Consider the following 23,794-nt stretch of genomic DNA (forward strand, 5'->3'; position numbering starts at 1 on the left):
TACTGTACTGTATCGTATCGTACTGTATCATATCATACCTATCGTACTGTATCGTACCGTATCTTACCATATTGTATCATATCGTACCATACTGTATTGTATCATATCATATCGTACCGTACCATATCATGAGGCGATTTCTCATAGACTGCAAGAGAAGCTCGACTTCCCCTAAAATTACGAAAATTAAATGGTTAAATATGTTCGGTTGTGTTGACATTTTATTGACTACAAATGTGTTAGAACACGTTCATCTCACAGACGAGTTTGTTCAGAATCAGCTTTATCACAAATCAGCGGACTCGATGTTGTTCACTTCTCATACATTCCCGTTGCGCTGTTTTCTTATACGATCTCTGCTCAGTGCATTTACCCGTAGACACTCAGCGTCCATGCACTTCAATGGGACTGAGTGGAACAGTTTTTTTCATTGCCTCAAAACTGGACGGTAATTGGATAAATGCCACGATGTTGTCCCTGCCCCGGACGCTCGGTGTCTCTGGGGGTGAATGGAGCTGTGGGCGGAGCTCGGCCGGACTGGACGTTGGGCTTCCATGTGCTGATTGGAGGATCAGTCGAAAGGCTGAATCCCATTTGATTGACAGCTAGTTTGAGCTCTACTCCTTCACTGACACAGTTCAATTTAATACCGTCGCGCATTCTGCTGTGGAATCAAGAGAGAAAAACCGCTACAAAATTACTTGTTCATTTCTTGCACTGTAAATAAAACACACTCATTGCACTTCCTTGTTTCAATTTAACATAATTTCAGCATTTTCTTGTTTACTTGGTACGATAAGGTCACTGACCATTTTCTTAAAAAGAAACGGAGGGCTGAATTTATCTTTAAATAACTTGACATTTTTTTTGATGTAAGCCGACAATGAGCTTCCCCTGTCTGAAAGACGAGCAGCCGCCACTGCATATCATATCATACCGTACCGTATCATATTGTATCGTATTGTATTGTATCATACTATATCATATCATATTGTACCATACCATATCGTATTGTATCATACCATATCACATCGTATCATACCGTAGTGCATCATATCATACTGTATCGTACCGTATGATATCGTACCATATTGTATCAAATTGCACTGCACCGCATCGCACCGTATCATATCATATTGTACCGTACAGTTCTGTACCATACCATATCGCACCGTACCGTAGTATACTGTACTGTAACATGTCATATCTTACCATATCATACCATGTCGTAATCCCATTTCCTGTTGTTGCCATGGATACCATCATGTACAGATGCCCTGGTAACTTTTGTCAAACTATAAATAGAAACAGCTTGTTTAAAGTCACTTCCTGAAAATGAGTCAAGTATTACATCTCTGTCAGGTGAGCATCCTAATACTTTGACATTAGTTTGAGAGAATCCAGACTTGTCTCATGAGTCCATATCACATACTGACCCTTGGGCAGTTTTCAACCCACTGGGTATTTTTAAGTCATGTTTCCATGTACATTTTAGTCCGATGGAATTCAGTGTGACTCTGTCAACAGTGGAAATGAATGATGCAGGTTTGGCGATATTAAAAAGGCAAAAACCATAGAAGGAGGTGATTAGAGATGGATGTGGACCAGCAGACCATGGTGTAGGTCCAACAGACGGTAAAACTAAGTTTATGTTTGGGTTTTCTCTTTGTCTTTTTTATTTTAGCCCTTTTCTCAACTCTTTTCCTAACCCTAACTATGTTTTTTTGTTTCCTAAATCTAATCCCATCTTTTGACTATTAAATAAACAACTCATTTCTTTCTAGTTCCATTAATAAATCAAACTTGTTCCTCTTTCAGTCCGTTCCAGAAATAAATACAAATGCTTCATGTCTCAGATGTGATTTACATTCTCAGAGTGTTTTCAGTGTTTGTTTGTGTCATTTGGGTTTTCCTGACCTATTTTATTGTCAGTTAAAAGAAGTCCAAAATGAGAGCGGATAAACGCAGTACGTCAACAAACTTTACCCCGCTAATATACTCAAGTTCCGACAGCACAATACCCAGAAGATCTGCAGGATTTATTGTATGTGTGTTCTGTCAGATGTTCAGAATAGAGGAGGAGGAGGAGGGGTGACCTCAGAATGACTTTAGCAGATTGTTCAACGTCTACCTGGAGATCGGTTTAATGGCTGGGGAAAAGGAGAGGATAGTACCGCAGTAAATGAGAAGCAATAAAACACACTCCCAGGTTCACCATCTCTTATTAGTACAAGTCGTGTCATATTTTCGTCACCGGCAACATGAGACCTAGTTTGATTTGATTTGGAGACTTCTTTTCATGATATGGCAAAGGGTTTAGGTTTGTTTTGGGACAAAAATGGTGCCGCTGAGGTCACAAGTAAGTGGATTTATTGAACAGATACATGACACAACAGTAAAAAAAAAAAAACCCCAACAGACTCCGAGTGAAAGAAGTCTGAGTAAAGAAATGTCAAACTTAAGGACAAACACAACAGGAAAGAAGGCTAATACACCAAACAGAATGGATTGTCCTCAATAGAGATAACGATGAGAATCAATCTGACACATTTGGACTCTCATTGCACTGTCGAGTATTGTTCGTTTTATCTGCTTGCACTAAAAAATATTCATACTCTTTAGACACTGTAAATACTAAATTATCCTTCAGAGACACAGGATTTTTTTTTTTTTACATTAGATAATTGTGGTGATTGGCAACTGCATTTTTTATGTCTTTTGCATTGTATATATATATATATATATATATATATATATATATATATATATATATATATATTTTTTTTTTTTTTTTTTTTTTTTTTTTTAAGATAATGATCAACTTTAACCTCCTGAGACCCAGGAAAGTGAAAGTATTAGCTTTTTTTTTTACATTAAATAATTGTCTTGAGTGGAAACTGCATAATGCAACAGTTTTTTCAGATTTCACATTTTTTTAATTACACTGGTCAACAACAAATTTATTGTTGAAGTTTTTTGAGCTGATTTAGGATCATTTTGGTGTGCTGAATCCAAAAATCACATTAATTTTGCTCAATCAGGTCAACTTTCTGAACTATGCTACATATTGGCTTTTTAACATTTTTGCTTACATTTATGGGCATTTTCACATCATATGATACAAAATTCTTTCATATTTCTTGCAATAAACGAGTTCTGAAGATTTTACTTTTGCCAATTTATGATTAATGTTTTTTTTTAATATTACAGTTGAATGAAATGGCTTCAACTAGAGGATCTTGCAAAAATAAGCCTGACGTATTCTGCTACATCTGCGGTGAATACACCATTGTACCTAACAGGAATCAAGTCACAAGTTTCATAAAGTGTGCTTACCAATCTTATTTTGGTATTAATTATTATATTTTGTGAGAAGATCAAATTTTTCAAAATCAAATTAGCAAAAAAACCTGACCTGATTGAGAAAAACAGATGTCATTTTTGGATTTAGCGGTGCAAAATGGTCCTAATTCAGTTGAAAAAACCTAGACAACTTGCAAAAAACATTTTTTTGTAACCCAGTGTAATTGTGGTGATTGGAAACTGCATTTTTTACGTCATTTGCGTTGTACATAATTTTTTTTAAGATAATGATAAACTTTAACCTCGTGAGACCCAGGAAAGTGCAAGTATTAGCTTTTTTTTTTTTTTTTTACATTAAATAATTGTCTTGAGTGGAAACTGCATAACGCAACAGTTTTTTCAGATTTCACATTTTTTAAAATTATTTATTTTTATTTATCTAGTTATTTTCAATGAAATGTCCTTTGCAATGGACAACATTTTTTTAAAGTAAAACTGTGAAACTTTTGTCCCCTATAGACGACAAAAATGTATTGCTGGGTCTCAGGAGGTTAAAGTTGGAAATAGGAGTAGGAATAAAATATATAGGTGAAGAAAAGGCAAAAAGAAATTACGAATTTAACCCATAAAGACCCAGTGCTAGATTTGTAGTAGTTCCCAAATGAATTTTCCTCTACATTTAACCTTTCTTAAATGATTTATCACTGTTTATTTTAACATTATTCTCTGTATTTAGCATTTTTTTCAGAGAAAATTCTGCATTTGCTTATTATTTTTTATTATTTTATTTTTCTGACCATGTAGATGTTCGTAAAAGCTCAGATTAAAGTTGAGGGCTGTTACGGTAAATAGAAAGAAAATGACAAAAAGTGACTTTTTAAGCAAAGATATCATTAACTAAACACAAAAATAAACATTTACTACCACTGCTATTTATCAAACTCCATGGGTTTTACTGGTGAATCAATGTTGTAGAAGATGACGGTGTTTCCATGGTAACTACGGAGCCTCTGAACATCGAAATGGGTCATATCTGATGACCATTAAAAAAAAGACAAGCTGTATTTACACCAATTATTTATATGGATTGATAGGATTAGTGGATTGGAAGTTATTAAACATTTTAACCTTCCTCCTGTGCTAGGGTCAGCACCGACCCTTTTTAGGTTTTAAATGCATAAATGAACCACATAAAATGTATTTATTGCATCAAGGCTTTTTGACTTTGTCAGGAACCTCTATTTTAACAAAAAATAATACAAAACATTTTTTTCTACTAAATTATGAAATGCTGTGGTTAAAATTATGATCTTTGTGTTGTCAGGGTCAGTTTCAACCCAGTTATAAAAACAAGATTATAAAGCAATAATTACAGCCAAAACTGAAATCATAAGTGCACTGTCAGCCAGCACACTGACAGCCAGCTCCTCTCCCAATCATGTGAGCTTTTGGGATATCTCATTTTGCCTTCTTATCCAGTATTCCTGCACAAAAACAAAACAAGCGAAGAAGATGTCCAGTATGGAGTTGGTGACTTGCAGAGTGCACATGGAGGGGTATAATGACAAAAAAAAGATCCAGAGGCTCCCACAAAAAATATTAAAACCAATATTTTCATGAATAAGGAAGCCTAACAAAGTAACCAATAGATGAGAAACAAATTGGATGATAGATAATTGTTTTTAGTGTATTTTACAGCTGATTTAAGACATGGGTCAAAACTGACTCGTTAACATAAGAGATGGTAACAATAAGCTAGCACAAGAGGAGGGTTAAATCTGTAGATGATTTTGGTCGCCAGTCGCTGTTTGGGTCTTTATGGGTTAAACGCAACACTCCAGAATATTGAAGGCAAATTGAATCAAAAAAAGAAAAAGAATGTTAAATTGTTAGTCAGACATTTTTTATTTTGCTACAACAACAAAAGCACTTGAACACAACACGCTCATAATGTTGAATTTACAAGTAAAAAGCATTATCTTTCCGATAGCAAGTGAAGGCAGCATCAGCACCAGGATCATAGTAGGGACTTTTTAAGAGGAGGATGTTCCCGCTACCATCTTTTTTCGTCTGTTGTAAAAGAACAAACAAACCAGACTTGAAAATAGTATCAGTGAGACGCCTTCACATGAATGACAATCATTATAACACCACAAAACGAAACACATCGTTAAATAAAGTATTCATTTTCACCATTATCTGCTAACCTATTAGCATAAACAAACGCCACAGTGTGTGATCTATAAACAAGAACTGAAACACTTCCATATTCACATTAGGCCTGTTTTTATTACTGTTTTTATGTTGTTATGGACAAATGAGTGTACGCTGACTGATATCCTGGTGCTTACGCTGATGAATATTGCTGTGGAGTTCATTTTATTTAATGCAACAGCCTTCAGACAAATTCCCCCCCAGGGACAATAATGTTTACTGTACTTTACTTGAATAACATATTGGTTCTTCATTATAAAGTGCTGATTTTTTCCCCCTTATTGTGACTATATTTTACATTTACAAGGCAAGAACATTGTTGCATATGAATTATGATCATCATATGGTTTATGAGGTGTTAGTAAGGCTCATATATACAAGCATATTGAAAAATAATTTAAAGTGAATAAGGCACACAGCGCAATGATGTATGTAAAGGAAGCAAAACGTCGTAGAATTATGTTAAACGGTAAAACAGATGGCGGTATTCCAGCGCTGACTGCATAGGTCCTTATCATCATGAAATATATTCGATTATTATTTAACCCTTTCATGCACAGTGGTCACTACAATGGACATTTATTCTACAGCTGTTCTCTTGTATAGTCACAGGTTTGGTTTTTTTTAGTTCCATATCAACTGACACAGTGGACGCTTATGCACCATCCCATAATACACTGCAATTCATACCGTTACTATAATTTTGCTGTTCTTGATAAACCTGATCTGCAGTAACATGTTTGAGTGGAAATCAGTTGCTAATTGTTATTAGACTATAATTAACAGTTTTCTTAAACATTTTTTTTTCCTTTTTTACATATTACCTCCATGAAGTGAGTAACAACTAGTATGAGAGTATGTTAAAATATGAGAAAACATCAGATTAGCTGCATTAAAAATGTTTGTATTTTATAGTTGTCACACATTATATCACTTTCTGATATACATGTTTCATTGCTTCATGGTTTTTGTAACTCCGTGAAAAGTAGGTTCATTAAAAAAAATTTCAATCGCACTGTTTTTTTTCTTGCCTAAAGAGGAAGAAAAACAATCAGAAAAAAAAAAATCTTGACTAAGGTTCTCATAATTCATGCATGAAAGGGTTAAGGCACAGGTGTCAAACATGTGGCCCAGGGGCCAAATCCAGCCCGCCAAAGGGTCCAGTCCGGCCCGCGGGATGAATTTGTGAAATGCAAACATTACACTGAAGATATTAACAATAAGTGGTGTCAAAATAATTTTAATTCAGGTTCCACATATAGACACATACAGTCCGATTACAGTTAGATTTCAAGTGGGTCAGACCGGTAAAATATTGTCATAATAACCTATAAATAATGACAACCCCAAATTTCTCTGTTTTTTTGGTGTAAAAAAGTAAAATTTCATGAAAATGTCTACATTACCAAACTGTACTTTTACAAAAAAAGTGAATAACCTGAACAAATGGAAATGTCTTTAGTAACAGGCAGAATATTGGTAAAATTGCATTTACTTTTCTAATTGTTTATGCGATTGTAACGCACATGTGCAAAAGATAAACTGATAAACCGAGGCATAATATTGTTAAAATTGCACTTGTTTTTCTTAAGACAATTCAAGTTGTTCGTGTTATTCAGATTTTTAAGGAAACGTTTTAGACATAAACCTGATCATAATATAATTTGACTTTTTTCACTGTTATTATTTTACTGGTTCGGCCCACTTGAGATCAAATTAAGCTGAATGTGGCCCCTGAACTAAAATGAGTTTGACACCCCTGGGTTAAGGTGTCAAACATATGGTCCGGGGGCCAACACCAGCCCACCAAAGGGTTCACTCTGGTCTGTGGGATGAAGTTGTGAAATGCAAAAATTATACTTAAGATATTAACAATTAAAGGCATTAAAATAATTTTAGTTCAGAGGCCACATACAGACCAATCTGATCAAAAAAAAAGGGTCGGACCCCTAAAATACAATTATAGTAACCTATAAATAATGACAACTATGAATGTTTGTCTTTGTTTTAGTGTAAAAAAGTTAAATTACATGATTTTTTTTTTTTTTTCTCTGAACTTTTTATTTAGATTTTTGTACAATATAAAACAGAACAAAACAAAACATCTGAGACAAGACATAAATAAAAAAAAATAAATTACACCACATAGTATTATTATTGTTGCAAATATTATACTACATCTATAGATACATTGCCAAATATCAAAATATTCATATATTTGTATACATATGCACACATCTATATAAATACAAAACTTCTCATGTCAGGACTTATAAGAGCAATTCTCGTCAACAACCCAAAAAGTTTAATTATACAAATAGTCTTCGACCATGTGCCATCTCCGCTTAAAATGATCCATTTTCATTTGTAATGATGCGGTCATTCTTTCCATAGTGTACACTGGTTTCAGTCTTTGTTTCCATTCTATTACCGTTGGTGATTTGACACTCTTCCAATTTACTGTTACTATTTTTTTAGCAATCAATAGTAAAATATGTAAAATATATCTCTGCTCTGCATTAAAATCATTGACCGGTATGGCTCCAAGTAAATATAACAAAACATTTGAAGGGACTTCTCTTTTTACAATTCTTTCAATTTCTTCTTTGATATTTTTCCAGTATATAAACAAGCTCGGACAGTCCAAAAATGTATGGTCACCTGTTTTACCACAGTTTCTCCAGCATAAAGCTGTAGATGGATCCTTGACAAAATAAGGTATAACCAATTACATGAAAATTTGTAATTTACAAACTATCCTTTGACAATAAAATATATATAACCTGAACAAAATATGAACAACCTGAAATGCCTTAAGACACAGGTGTCAGACATGCGGCCCATAGGCCAAATCCGGCCTGCCAAATGGTCCATCCCGGCCCGCAGGATGAATTTGTGAAATGCAAAAATTACACTGAAGATATTAACAATCAATTATGTCAAAATCATTTTAATTCAGGTTCCACATACAGACACATGCAGTCCAGTTAGATTTCAAGGGGTCAGAACTAGTAAAATATTATCATAATAACCTATAAATAATGACAACCCCAAATTTTCTCTTTGTTTTTTTGGTGTAAAAAAAGTAAAATTACATGAAAATGTTCACATTACCAAACTTTACTTTAAAAAAAATGGGAATAACCTGAACAAATATGAACAAACGGAAAAGTCTTAAGAAAAGTAAAAGCAATTTTACCAATATTCTGCCTGTTACTAAATGTTTTGTGCGATTGTAACGCACATGTTTAAATGACAAAATGATAAACTGAGGCAGAATACTGTTAAAATTGCACTTGTTTTTCTTAAGACAATTCAAGTTGTTCATGTTGTTCAGATTTTTAAGGAAACTTTGCAGATGTAAACCTGATCATAATAGAATTTTTCTTTTTTCACTGTTATTTTTTTACTGAGATCAAACTGGGCTGAATGTGGCCCCTGAACTAAAATGAGTTTGACACCCCTGGGTTAAGAGAACCAAATGCGATTTTAACATTGTTTTGTTGTTTCTCAAATTGTTGTTAATTTTTGTGCATGTTTTGTTCTTCTTATTATTTATTTTGCTGTTTATTTCTGCTCTTTTTGTTCACGTTTATCACATTTTTGTCCATTTTTGACATCATTTAAAGCTTATTATGTTATTATTTTACCGGCCCATATGATTGAACCACAGAATGATGCTGCCCTGTGATCACAATTAACAGTCTGTGCAATGTTTAAAAAGTCTCCCTGACGTATGTGTTTAATGGCCTAAATGTACTTTTCTTTATTAACTCTCATGATGCACAGCTTATCCAACACCACACGTACAGAGATAATTAAAGATAACATGTTCAACACAACCTTAAGTCCACACAGAGGATGCAATTCACCACTGAGCCTTATGTTAACAGTCCATCACTCAGTGGATTTTGCTCAAACTCATCTGTATCCAGGTTCTTGTGAAGGAAATACTGCTGTACTGTCATTTGTTCAGATTGCAGATGAAACACATTACATTGTAGTCAGTGTTGTCTAATTGTCTAAAACACACATAAGGATTTTCTAAATCTGAGGAGGTTTTTTTTAATGTCTTGTAGACCCCATACATCAGGGGTCTCAAACTCATTTTCTTTCAGGGGCCACTCCAGTGGGTTGGACCACTAAAATAATAGCATTATAACCTATAAATAATGACAACTCTAAATTTCTGTCTTTATTTTAGTGCAAAAAAACCCCCATTAAATTATGAAAGTACTTACTTTTATAAACTGCCCAAACAAAAAAGATGTGAATAACCTGAAAAAACTAAAATTTCTTAAGAAAAATAAGTGCAATTTCAACAATGTTATGCCCCATCTTATCATTTCTACATGTGTATTATGGATTGGATCTCCAAAGACACTTAACACTTAGTAACAGGCAGAAAATTGTTGAAATTGTGCTTAATTTTCTTTAGACATTTCAGGTTGTTTGTATTTTTTCAGGTTATTCACATTTTATTGTTACAGGATAGTTTGTAAATGTAAATATTTTCATAATTTAATGTTATTTTTTTGCACTAAAACAAAGACAAAAATTTGAAGTTGTCATTATTTATGGGCATAGTGTAATTTTTTTTTCTCACATCAAACTGAGAAGAAAATATGGAGGAATAATTTTTTGTAGGTTTTTATGCTATTATTTTACTGGAGATCATATTGGTCTGTATGTGGAACCTGAACTAAAATGAGTTCAACCGCCTTGATTGTGGAATTTTTGCACTTTGGAAATTAATCCCAAGGGCCGGATTGGAACCTTTGGTGGGCCGCATTTTTGACACCCCTGCCTAGGGATGGGAATCGTTAAAAATTTAACGATTCCGATTCCATTATCGATATTGCTTATCAATCCGATTCCTTATGGATTCTCTTATTGATTCTCATTGGGTGAAGGAATAAAAGAGTACAAACGGGTGTGTTTGCATTAACTGTCTTTTATATTTCCATCTCTGCACAGAAAATATACGTAACATATACAGTATGTACAAATAATAAGAACAGATGACGCCGGGCCCGGTTCGGAGGGGGGGGTACAGTGAAAGTGAAACTAAAGACACTTTACTAATTCCTCTATTGCTGCATTTCTACTACATGGAACTGCTTCGACTCAGCTCAGCTTGTCTCCTGTTGTTGTGCACCTCATTTCCTTTCCCTTCTTACCTTCGGAAACTTGTATTTGAGGAGTTACCATGTTTGTTGCCCACACCGGAACCAGAACTGGACCCGGCGTTCACTCTGCGGCTACATTCACAAGCATCGCTAATAGAGTATCAAATACGTGACATTCCTGTGAATGACTCACATGCTGTGGACAAATGTTTGAGGATATTGGAGGGATTCCACCCTTTTGAAGACATGGAAGCTTTGACAGTGTTCCAAGTAAGTGGACCTGGTGTCATCAGTTTCTGCCTCAATGCCATGTTGGCTACGTTCTGACCAAAACAATGCAGCGTACATGTGACGTCATCGCGCATGCACAACGAAGGCGGAATCGATAAGCAGAATCGTTAAGCAGGCAGGCAAACGATTCCGAGGAATCGAGCTACTGGGAACCGGTTCTCTTTGAGAGTCTCGAGTCCCATCCCTAAAGAATAAGTTCTTAGATCTTACTGAAAAGTTACTCTTTAGGCGATTATGTCTTATTACCTCCGCCAAGGAGGTTATGTTTTTGCCAGGGTTTGTTTGCTTGTTTGTCTGTCTGTCCGTTAGTGTGCAACATAACTCAAAAAGTTAAGGACAGATTTGGATGAAATTTTCAGGGTTTGTTGGAAATGGGATAAGGAAGAAATGATTAAATTTTGGTGGTGATCGGGGGTGGGGGGGCCCACGGGGGGGGCCACTGATCAGCCTTGGCGGAGGTCTGCGCTCTCCGAGTGCTTCTAGTTTTAAGTGTGATGAGATATTTTGACTAGAAAAGAGAAAAACACACTTGGTAAGATTTTGATTTTTTCCAGTGTACCCAGAGCTTGGGACTGTAAGTGGTTCAGGAACATATATTGACCAGTAAATTGAGATCTTTACCTTTGGGCTCACCTTCCTCTTTATCTATCTATCTATCTATCTATCTATCTATCTATCTATCTATCTATCTATCTATCTATCTATCTATCTATCTATCTATCTATCTATCTATCTATCTATCTATCTATCTATCTATCTATCTATCTATCTATCTATCTATCTATCTATCTATCTATCTATCTATCCATCCATCCATCCATCCATCCATCCATCCATCCATCCATCCATCCATCCATCCATCCATCCATCCATCCATCTATCTAACGATTCCAAGGAATTGAGCTTCTGGGAACCGGTTCTCAAAAAGAACCGGTTCTTGATTCCCATCCCTACCCCTGCCATACATGAATATAAAAAATCAGACATTGAACAGTCTTGATCGTACTGTGTGTGGTGTGCCCCAATAATCTCAACACACACCACACACGTACATAACAATTCTGTCCGACCTCCGATCTTAAATCTAGTCCTCCAAGCCAGAAATCTCAGGGACAGGGAGGAAAGTTCCTAAGTATGGAACCATTCCAATTACAGAGAGACATTCTTAAGAAGTCTGTTTTTTGGGACCGTTCTTACCGAGACCATACTCACTGAGTTCTCAACACCATAGTCGGGGAACGGCCTTAGTTGAAGCTGCCGCTGACATCATCACCCTCTCCCTGTTTCCTCAGTCATCGAGGCCGTGTCTCTTCAGGGGAGGAAGGAGGAGACGACTCTTCTGTCCACGGGCTCCTACGTCATAGGAAACACATCTGTGGACGTCCAGAGGGGGACGGACAGACAGACACTGAGGACACACGGTCCACTGGGCGCTGATTATGTCATCAAGGTGAGACACAACGAAAGATGACGGCGACGCTTCAACGTCTTAATCTGTCATGTGTCTTTGTTTTTTTCTGCATTTTGGGTTAATACTGAAGATGAATATATAGAGAAACAAAATCATTTTATTCACTTACACATGTGTTCCTCTATAGTTTAAACACCTTCAGTATTAATGCGCAAGAAAATACTAAAAAAAATTAAGAAAAATCATGGAATGAGTAGGTGTGTCCAAATGTTTGATGTGCATGTCTACGTGTCATTATTTTTTTTTTTTTGCAGCTGCATCATCCTATTGCAGTGCACCTTTCTTTTTTTTCTTTTTTTTTTTCTTTTTCTTCTCATTATGCATTATATGCTGTTTATTATTTGAGTTTTTTACATTTATAAATGTCTTTTCAGTATTTATTTTATTTCAATTTCCTTTCATTTCACTTATTTTTGTATTTATATAATTATTCATTACGTATGACATAATGATAACTCTTACTTTAATCACATTTTAGTGTTTTATCTTTTCTTTTCTTTTCTTTTCTTTTATTTTATTCATGTGTTTATGCTTATTTATTTCTCTTAATCATATTTTTCTTTTGTGCTATTGGTATTTTACGTTAGAAATTAAAGGGATGATACTGTACAAATCTATATTCACTGTAGAAACTGAGTTATTGACAATTATTTGAGGAACAGATTGTTATTATTATTATTTTTGCTTGTTTGTTTTATTTAATTTGATTTTATTTTGAGTTTTTTGTCTTATTTTTTTGTTTGTTTTGTTTTATTCTATTCTATTTTATATTTTGTTTGGGTTTTTAATTTTAATTTTGTTTATATTTATTTTATTTTGTTTTGTTTTGTTTTGTGTTTTATTTAGTTTTTTTTTTTTTTGTTTTATTCTATTTGGTTTTATTTTGTTTTGGGGTTTTTTTTCTTTTGTTTTTCTTTTGTTTTTGTTTTTTTCTACGCTATTCTATGTTGTTTTGTTTTGGTTTACTTTATTTTAATATTTTATTTCATTTCATTTCAGTTTGAGTGTCATATTCTCTGACTGTCTTATGTAATGACTGAAATACCTCCATCATAACATTAGTTTTGAGATGTCGCCCACAGACCTTGGACAGATTGAAATGTCATTTTTCGACAGCAGGCGACAGTTTGCCTCAGATTTTGTTGCTGACGTTTCTCCAACGCACCTGTCACTTCGTCATTTGTGTGTGCACAGACTGTTACATAATATTTCACAGGCTGTGGGTTTTCTTTTCTCTATAGTATTGATTTGATCATAGACATGTTCATGATCTGTGTTGCCATCATCTGTCTTCCATTCACCTCCGACTCTCCTTTATCCTCTACGGCGTCTCCTTCCATGTCATCTAGATGAAATATGGAGGATCCAAGGACACAGTGGTGCAGTTTCTTTTCTACCAACCAATCAGATACCAGTGGAGGGAGACTGATTTCTTCCCCTGCTCCGTCACCTGTGGAGGAGGTGAGTCCTATTGAACCTATTGTTGGAGTAAAACTGCGTGAGCTGCATGTGCAGTGGAACCTCACAGTACCAGTTTAATTTGTTCCACAGCCAGGCTCCTTCTTTGATTTACTTGTTTTTAGAATCAGTTTTCCCCACTGAAATGAACTGAAATTGTATGAATCTATTCCACCGCCCCCCCCAAAAAAAGTCACACAAAAAACAAACAAAAAAAAAACCACAAAAAGCATCCCCAAATCACCCCAAAATCACCCAAAAACACCTCAACACCCAAAATGCATCCAAATGCCACCCCAAAATTGCCCAAAATCATCTAGAAATCACCCCAGAACTGCCAAAAATCACCCTAAAACTGCCAAAAATAACGGCTAAAGTGCCAAAAATTACCTCAAAGCTGCCAAAAATCACCCAAAACTGCTCCAAAACTACCCCAAATTGTCAAAAATTACCCCAAAACTGCCAAAAAATGAACCAAAACTGCTCCAAAACTGCCAAATATTACCCCCAAACTGCCAAAAATCATTGCAAAAGTGCCAAAAAAATTACTTCAAAGCTGGCAAAAATCACCTCAAATCTGTCAAATATCACCCCAAAACTGCAAAAAATCACTGCTAAAGTGCCAAAACCACCCAAAACCTGCCAAAAATTACCAATAAAACACCCAAAAACTGTCAAAAATCACCCCAAAACTGCCAGAAATCACTGCTAAAGCGCCAAAAAATTACCTCAAAGCTCCCAAAAATCACCTCAAAACTGCCAAAAACCACCTCAAAAACCATCTCTACATTGCCAAAAATTACCTCAAAACTGTCAAAAATCACTCTAAAACTGCCAAAAATAACTGCTTAAGTGCCAAAAATTACCTCAAAGCTGCCAAAAATCACCCAAAACTGCTACAAAACCACCCCAAAACTGCCAAAAATTACCCCAAAACTGCCAAAAATCACTGCAAAAGTGCCAAAAAAATTACTTCAAAGCTGCCAAAAATCACCTCAAAACTCTCAAATATCACCCCAAAACTGCCAAAAAATCACTGCTAAAGTGCCAAAACTTACCTCAAAGCTGCTAAAAATCACCCCAAAACTGCAAAAGATCACCCAAAACTGCTCCAAAACCACCCAAAAACTGCCAAAAATCACCAATAAAACACCCAAAAACTGTCAAAAATCACCCCAAAACTGCCAAAAATCACTGCTAAAGTGCCAAAAAATTACCTCAAAGCTCCCAAAAATCACCTCAAAACTGCCAAAATCCACCTCAAAAACCATCTCTACATTGCCAAAAATTACCTCAAAACTGTCAAAAATCACTCCAAAACTGCCAAAAATCACTGCTAAAGTGCCAAAAATTACCTCGAAGCTGCCAAAAATCATTCCAAAACTGCCAAAAATCACCCAAAAACTTCTCCAAAACCACCCCAAACACTGCCAAAAATCACCAATAAAATACCCCAAAACTGTCAAAAATCCCCCCAAAACTGCCAAAAATCACCTCAAAAGTGCCAAAAACCGCCTCAAAACTGTCAAAAACATCCCCTACATTGCCAAAAATTACCTCAAAACTGCCAAAAAACACCCAAAAATCACCCACAAATCACCCAAAAAAAAAAGACCCTAAAAACTGCCCAAAAATCATTTTTTTAAGCAGAAAGTGTAGTTAGGAAATGTTACATTTTTCATTTCATTTTCGTTTGAGTGTTATATCTTCTGACTGTCTTATGTAATGACTTAAATACCTCCATCATAACATTAGTTTTGAGGCGTCGCCCACAGACTTTGGACAGATTGAAATGTCAGATGTAATTTTTCAACAGTTTGCCTTTGATTTTGTTGTTGACTTTCCTCCAACACACCTGTCACTTCTTCAGGCGTGTGTGCACAGACTTACTAAACAGGAAAAGTGCAGCTCGTAAAGTGAAGTTCTCCTACTACTGCACGGTTCTACTGTACTGATAAATGTTTTACACCGGCGTTGGCTCCACTTCTGTTATTTTGCTCATATCCCATGTATGAAGCTCCACTGCATGTCTCTCTTTTCACAGGATACCAGCTGAACTCTGCAGAGTGCACAGACATCCGGTCCAATCAGACGCTGCCGGATCATCACTGTAACAGCTACCCCGAAAACACCAAACCTACCCCCAAACTCAAGGAGTGCAACATGGACCCCTGCCCAGAGAGGTAACAAATGATCACCCACTGGGAACATTTAGATTTTTAAAAACATGTATTGGCCTCATTTACAGACGTCTGATCTATTTAATCTGCGCTTTAACAGTTTATTTAGAAATTGACAGAGTTACTTGGTTCTTATAGTTGACTTAAATACATTCTAATCTGTTTCTAAACCTCGAGTTACATCTTATGAAATTTCATGAATTTCGTAATGTGAATTATGTGCAATAAGTTCATGCAATAATCCTCTATTTATTTGTAATAACAATACAATATTTATTCAAACATCAATGCATTATTTTTATAGACTTTTCACTGAGATACGGTTAACATTGTGTCAATTCTTATTTTATACTTATCTTTACTTTTATTCTACTGTAGTTGTTGTTATTTTACTTTTTGTAAAATTTTATATTTGTTTTCTTATTTTACTTTTTAGTTTTTGTATTTTTATATTTACTCTGTTCTTATTTTCTTACGTCTTGTTTTTGTATTCATATTGTTTGCACTGACTGGAGTAGCACATACGAATTTCATTGCACAGAATAAAAACAGGGTTCGCTATACAATAAAAAGTGTACTTTGCTGTCCACAATGAATGCCAAAAGAATTTAAGACAAAAGTATGAAAGTATAAAAACTAAAATAGAATAATTTAACTAGGAAAATTAAAACAACCAAAACAAAGTGGCATTTGAAAATGGTATGCGAAAGAAAAAGAACATGAAAAAATAAAAAAATATATAAACTACTATTACTAAGAGAAAATATATTATATTTATTTATTACATTTATGTAATATATTTACATAAATGTGCAACATCTGGGTAATTGTGTAAACTGTCAGAGGTAAATGGCATAAAACGTTCAAAACAGCCTGAGATAAGGCACAAGGATAATAAAGGCTATTCTATTCTATTCTATTCTGTTAAACTGTTCTGTTCTGTTCTATTCTATTCTATTCTATTCTACTCTACTCTACTCTACTCTACTCTACTCTGTTGTATTCTATTCTATTCTACAAAATAGAATAGAATAGAATAGAACAAAATAGAATAGAATAGAGTACAATAGAATAGAATACAATAGAACAGATCAGAATAGAATAGAAGAGTAGAACAAAGTAGAATAGAATACAACAGAATAGAATAGAATAGAATAGTAGAACAAAATAGAATAGAATAGAACAGAACAGAGTAGACTGTTCTATTCTATTCTACTCTATTCTGTTTTGTTCTATTCTATTCTATTCTATTCTACTCTATTTTGTTCTATTCTATTCTGTTCTGCTCTGTTCCATTCTACTCTACTCTATTCTGTTCTTTTTTTTCTACTCTTGTATTCTATTCTATGCTATTCTATTATATTCTGTTCTATTCTATTCTATTCTATTCTACTGTGCTCTGTTCTATTCTATTCTACTCTACTCTGTTCTATTCTATTCTATTCTGTTCTATTCTACTCTACTCTGTTCTGTTCTGTTCTATTCTATTCTATTTTGTTCTACTATTCTATTCTATTCTATTCTATCTATTCTATTCTATTCTATTCTGTTCTTCTATTCTGATCTGTTCTATTGTATTCTATTATATTGTACTCTATTCTATTCTATTTTTTTCTACTATTCTATTTTGTTCTATTCTATTTTGTTCTATTCTATCTATTCTATTCTATTTTGTTCTATTCTATTCTACTCTATTCTGTTTTGTTTTGTTTTGTTTTGTTCTATTCTATTCTATTCTATTTTGTTCTATTCTATTCTGTTCTGTTCTGCTCTGTTCTATTCTACTCTACTCTATTCTGTTCTATTTTGTTCTACTCTTCTATTCTATTCTATTCTATTCTATTCTATTCTATTCTATTCTATTCTATTCTGTTCTATTCTATTCTATTCTATTTTGTTCTACTGTTCTATTCTATTCTATTCTATTCTAATTCTATATCATTTCTTTTCTAAAGGGATAACTGAGACTGGGGGGTTAAAGCTCTGTGAGGTCGTCCCAGTTCAAAGCCCACAGCCTGTGTGACTGGAGCGCTTAGCGTTTGTACCTTTTGTACCAGGACTCTCAGGTGGCGTCCTAATGGGTCCCCATTGGTTGGAATCAGGCTCAGCCCTGATCCGGTCCTGTTTCACCCCCAGGCTGTTTAACATTGCTGGAGGGTGTGTGGCTGTAGACCAGATCTGTGTTTGTAAATTAACCCTTAAAGACCCACACACCCACCGGTAACAAAAACCATCTAATGATCTAAACTGTTGAATACCTGCTGATCCACTAATCCTATCAATACATGGAAAGAATTGGTGTAAAATACAGTTTGTCATTTTTTCATGGTCATCAGATATGACCCATTTGGACATTCAAAGGCTTCGTAGTTACCGCGGAAACACCATCATCTTCTACAACATTGATTCACCAGTAAAACCCATGGAGTCGGATCAATGACAGCGGATGGACACACTTATTCTATGTTCAGTTAACGATATATTTTGCAGAAAATAAAATCTTCAATTTTCTCTATTTTTGATATAATGACCCTCAACTTTAATCTGAGTTTTTTATGGACATGTGCATGATCAGTGAATTAAATATAGGAAAATACATGATTTTCACTTAATCCATAAAGACCCAGTGGTGATTTTTTTGCAGTTCCCGAATGATTTTTTTCTCTAGATTTAACCTTTCTTAAATGATTTATCACCATTTATTACAATATTATCTTATGTATTTTGCATTTTTTTCAGTGAAAATCATGTATTTTCCTATATTTAATTCACTGATCATGAAGATCAGGGGTGTCAAACTCATTTTGGTTCAGAGGCCATCTTTGGCCCAATTTGATCTCAAGCGGGCCAGACCAGTAAAATAATGACTTAATAACCTATGAATAATGACAAATCCAAGTTTTTCTTTTAGTTTTACTACAAAAAACCCCGATTAAATTATGAAAATATTTACACTTTACAAAAAAATGTGAATAACCTGAAAAAACAGAAATTTCATTTGAAAAATTAGTAAAATTTAAACGTTATTATGCTTCGACTTATTATTTATACATGTACATTTACACGCAATGTTACATAAACATCTGGTAACAGGCAGAATATTGTTAAAATTTTGGAATTTGGAACGAAAATTTGAACAATTTCTACAATATTCCATCTCTTCTTATTATTATTTTTAACACAACTACAGATCACAGTGGATCCATAAATGCACCAAACATTTAGTAACTGGCAGAATATTGTTAAAATTGCACATTTCAAGTTGTTCATCTTTGTTTTTATTCATGTATTTTTTTGCATTTTATTGTGAAAGAATAGTTTTGTAAATGTAAATATTTTCACAGTGGAATGTTATTTTTTCACGTAAATTTTTTCTACAAAATTTTTCACTACAAAAATTTGTCATTGTCATTATTTATGGATTATTATGTTGTTATTTTTACTGTAGATCACATTGGTCTGTATGTAGAACCTGAACCAAAATGATTTGGACAACCTGGACTGTTCAGGTTCATTTTTGCACTTTCATCCTGCAGGGCCGGAATGGAACCTTTGGCGGGCCAGATTTGGCCCCCGGGCCGCATGTTTGACACCTGTGATGTAGATGTTCATTAAAACACCAGAGTAAAGTTGAGGGTTATTATATCAAAAACAGAAAAAAAATGCAAAAAAAGTGACTTTCAGTAAAATCTGTCATTAACTGAACATACATCAAGCGTTAATACATTATTTTCACACAAAAAAATAAATAAAATGCAAAAGACATAGGATAATATTATAATAAATGGTGATAAATCATTTAAGAATGGTTAAATTTAAAGAAAAAAAATCATACAGGACCTGCTGCAAAATTACCACTGGGTCTTTATGGGTTAAGTGAAAATTATGTATTTTTCTATATTTAATTCACTGGTCATGTAGTTCATTAAAACACCAGGGTAAAGTTGAGGGATATTATATCAAAAACAGAAAAAGTGCAGAAAAAGTTACTTTTTCAGTCAAATCTATCATTAACTGAACATAAATCAAGTGTTTCCATCCAGTCATTGATCCAACTCCATGGGTTTTACTGGTGAATCAGTGTTGTAGAAGATGACGGTGTTTCCACGGTAACTACGGAGCCTCTGAACGTCCAAATGGGTCATATCTGATGACCATGAAAAGAAGACAAACTGTATTTTACACCAATTCTTTACATGTATTGATAGGATTAGTGGATTAACAGGTATTAACCCTTTTATGCACAGTGGTCACTACAGTGGACAACTGTTTTACAGCTGTTCTATTCATGGATTTTCTTATTTTAGTTCCATATCTGCTGACACAGTGGACGCTCATGCATCATCCTATACATTGCAATTAATATAATTACTGTAACTTTGCTGTTCTTCATAAACTTGATCTGAGCTAACATGTTTGAGTGTAAATCAATTGCTTGTTGTTGTTATTAGACTTGTAATTAACTTTTTTTTCCTTTTTTTTTTTTAACAAAATGATGACAAAAGTAGCACTGGGTTTTTATGGGTTAGACAAAAAGCATATTATCTCCATGGAGTGAGTAATGACCAGTTTTAGAGTTTGTTAAAATGTGAGAAAACATCAGATTAGCTTCATAGTTTTCACACAGAATGTCAATAAATATATTTCTTCATTTCGAAAATTAAATGGTGTCCAGCTGAAAGGACATTTTTGCAACTCCATGAAAAATAGGTTAAAAAAAATGTTAATCGCATTTTTTTTTCAATGCCTAGAAGAATAAAAACACATAGGAAAAAAAAAATTAAGGCTCTCATAATTCATGCACGAAAGGGTTAAGGTTCTCATAATTTGTGCATGAAAGGGTTAAACAGTTTACATTAGTAGATGATTTTGGTTGCTGGTGGCTGTGTGGGTCTCTATGGGTTAAAAATGTTAAATACAGAGGATAATACACTGAACAAAAATATAAATGCCCCACTTTTGTTTTTGCTCCCATTTTCATGAGCTGAACTCAACGATCTAAAACTTTTTCTGTGTACACACAAGGTTTATTTCTCTCAAATATTGTTCACAAATCTGTGTAAATTTGTGTTAGTGAGCACTTCTTCTTTGCTGAGATAATGAATGAATGAATGAATGAATGAATGAATGAATGTTTATTTCAGTTAAATACAAAATACAAAACACATACATATTAAAAAAACAACAAAACAAAACACATATTTAAAAAAAACAACATAAAATTAACACATTTTGTAACTGAAAAAGGAAGAAGCTGAAGCCGGAGGCTTATTTCTGCTTCTCCTATTTACATCCATAGTCCATGTCCACACCTTAAGTTGCAGCAGATAAATACTTAAACTTAAATTATACTACATTCTGTGTAATAAGTTATTTTGTAATCATATTACTTTCATAGCCCTTCATAATTTGACAAATTAAATTCTTTTTGAAACTCAACAGTGAGCTACACAATTTCACTTCATCCTTCAGTTTGTTCCATAGCTTGACACCAATAACTGAAACACTGTGATATTTAATTAAATTAAATTAAATTATAATGTCCTTCTCTTAACTTAAAAAATTTCTGAATACAAAAAGGAAGGTGTTTACTTTTAACGCGAAACATAAATTCCATGGTTTTTAAATATACAATATCAAAAAATTTTAGTAAACCAGATTCTACAAAAAGTGGATTACTTGATTGGAGATAACCAGCTTTGTTTATGACTCTAATAGCTTTTTTTTGGAGTTTAATTATCGGGTCTAAATTAGTTTTATACACATTGCCCCATATTTCCATACAGTATGACATATATGGCATTACAAGTGAACAGTACAACATATGCAAACATTTTTTGCTTAACAAGTCTCGAGTTTTATAAAGAATCGCAACAGCTTTGGACATTTTGCCTTTGATATATTCTATTTGTGGTTTCCAACAGAGTTTATGGTCAATAATCACTCCCAAAAATTTTGTTTCATACACCCTTTCAATTTCAATTTCATTAATTTTCAGTTTTATATCATCATTTCCCCTAGCACCACCAAAAACCATAAATTTTGTTTTATCTTCATTAAGTGATAACTTATTAACGTCAAACCTTTTTTTTTTTTAACTATAATCCATCCACCTCACAGGTGTGGCATGTCAAGATGCTGATTAGACAGCATGATTTTTGCACAGGTGTGCCTTAGGCTGGCCACAATAAAAGGCCACTCCAAAATGTGCAGTTTTATCACACAGCACAATACCACAGATGTCACAAGTTTTGAGGGAATATGCAATGGTCATGCTGACTTCAGGAATCTCCACCAGAGCTTTTTCCTGTGAATTGAATGTTCATTTCTCTACCATAAGCCATCTCCAAAGCTGCTTCAGAGAATTCATGAAGAAGACCGTGCGAGGAAAATGGTGGTCACACCAAATACTGACTGGTTTTCTGACCCCCCTGGACCACCCAATACAGTAAAAGTGCACATTTTAGAGTGGCCTTTTATTGTGGCCAGCCTAAGTCACACCTGTGCAATAATCCTGCTGTCTAATCAGCATCTTGATATGCCACACCTGTGAGGTGGATGGATTATCTCAGCAAAGGACAAAGGAGAAGTGCTCACTAACACAGATTTAGACACATTTATGAACAATATTTGAGAGAAATAGGCCTTTTGTGTACATAGAAAAAGTTTTAGATCTTTGAGTTCAGCTCATGAAAAATGGGAGCAAAAACAAAAGTGTGGCATTTATATTTTTGTTCAGTCTATTAGAATAAATGGTGATAAATAACTTAAGAAAAGTTAAAAAATAGAGAAAAAAAATCCTTTGGGAACTGCCATAGAAGCAATGCTGGGTCTTTAAGGCTGAGCTATTGCAGCGTTCTCACCTGCCATTAGAAAAAAAAACACCCGTCTGCAACAGCTGATTACCTGGATCAATAGGTTAAAAAGTCAGTTCAAAGCTTTTGCCTTTAACTGGTATTCATCAGCGCCTGTTTGCAGTCAGTTTACCACATATACCTTTTACTTCTCCCCTTCTGACCTTCAGTGGAGCGCTGTGGGTTCAACAACCTCATGTGTTATTTTCTTTCCTGCAGTGACGGGTTTAAGGAGGTGATGCCGTATGATCACTTTCAGCCGCTGCCTCGGTGAGTGACCCCCACACACTTCATCTGAGAGGTTTTTTATGTGTTAATTTCAGACCCAACCACCTGTTTCCTCCTGCACAGTTTCCTGCAGAGGCCATTTCTCGTAGACTGCAAGGGAAGTTCGGCTTCCCCTAAAATTATGAAAATTAAATGATCAAATATGTGCGGTTGTGTTGATGTGACCGGACTATTCCTTCTGCGTTGTGTTATTGGAGGGGCATAAACTCGGGACACAGTGATCTCATGCGGTGGCAGTCTCCATTTATTTACCCTGGACAACAGGATTATACAGGGTGTCCCATAACTCTTCATACATAGGAGACATAATACATATGGTTCTAACGTGTATTTCTTTATATTTCTTCTTTGTAGTTCTTCAGCAGTGGAGGACACGCATTGAAATGTGATCCTGACAAAATGGCAGTCATATAGAGCATATTATATAAATAAAAATAGTTTATGTCAAGAAACGTTTATTTTTCCTATGTATGGAGACTTATGGGACACCCTGTAAAGACAGTTAGCTGGGATGCTAAATTAGGTCCTGTACCCAGATCTACAATGATGAAAACATCATGTCAACACTGCCAACAAACCAACAAGTTCAACATCAAAGTAAACACA

The 23,794-nt window shown here is 34.5% G+C and overlaps 1 protein-coding gene across 1 annotated transcript in view; it reads left to right on the forward strand.

Moving 5' to 3' along the window:
* The window catches only part of adamtsl3 (ADAMTS-like 3), a 786,695-nt gene that overhangs the window by 544,094 nt on the left and 218,807 nt on the right, over positions 1-23,794 (forward strand). Inside the window, exons 9-12 of the mRNA XM_030126022.1 lie at positions 12,230-12,387; positions 13,758-13,869; positions 15,911-16,049; positions 23,120-23,170. Coding sequence (XP_029981882.1) covers positions 12,230-12,387; positions 13,758-13,869; positions 15,911-16,049; positions 23,120-23,170 — 460 coding nt within the window. The remainder of the gene's footprint in view (positions 1-12,229; positions 12,388-13,757; positions 13,870-15,910; positions 16,050-23,119; positions 23,171-23,794) is intronic.

Source organism: Sphaeramia orbicularis, chromosome 3 (assembly GCF_902148855.1).
Source record: "Sphaeramia orbicularis chromosome 3, fSphaOr1.1, whole genome shotgun sequence".
NCBI lineage: Eukaryota > Metazoa > Chordata > Actinopteri > Kurtiformes > Apogonidae > Sphaeramia > Sphaeramia orbicularis.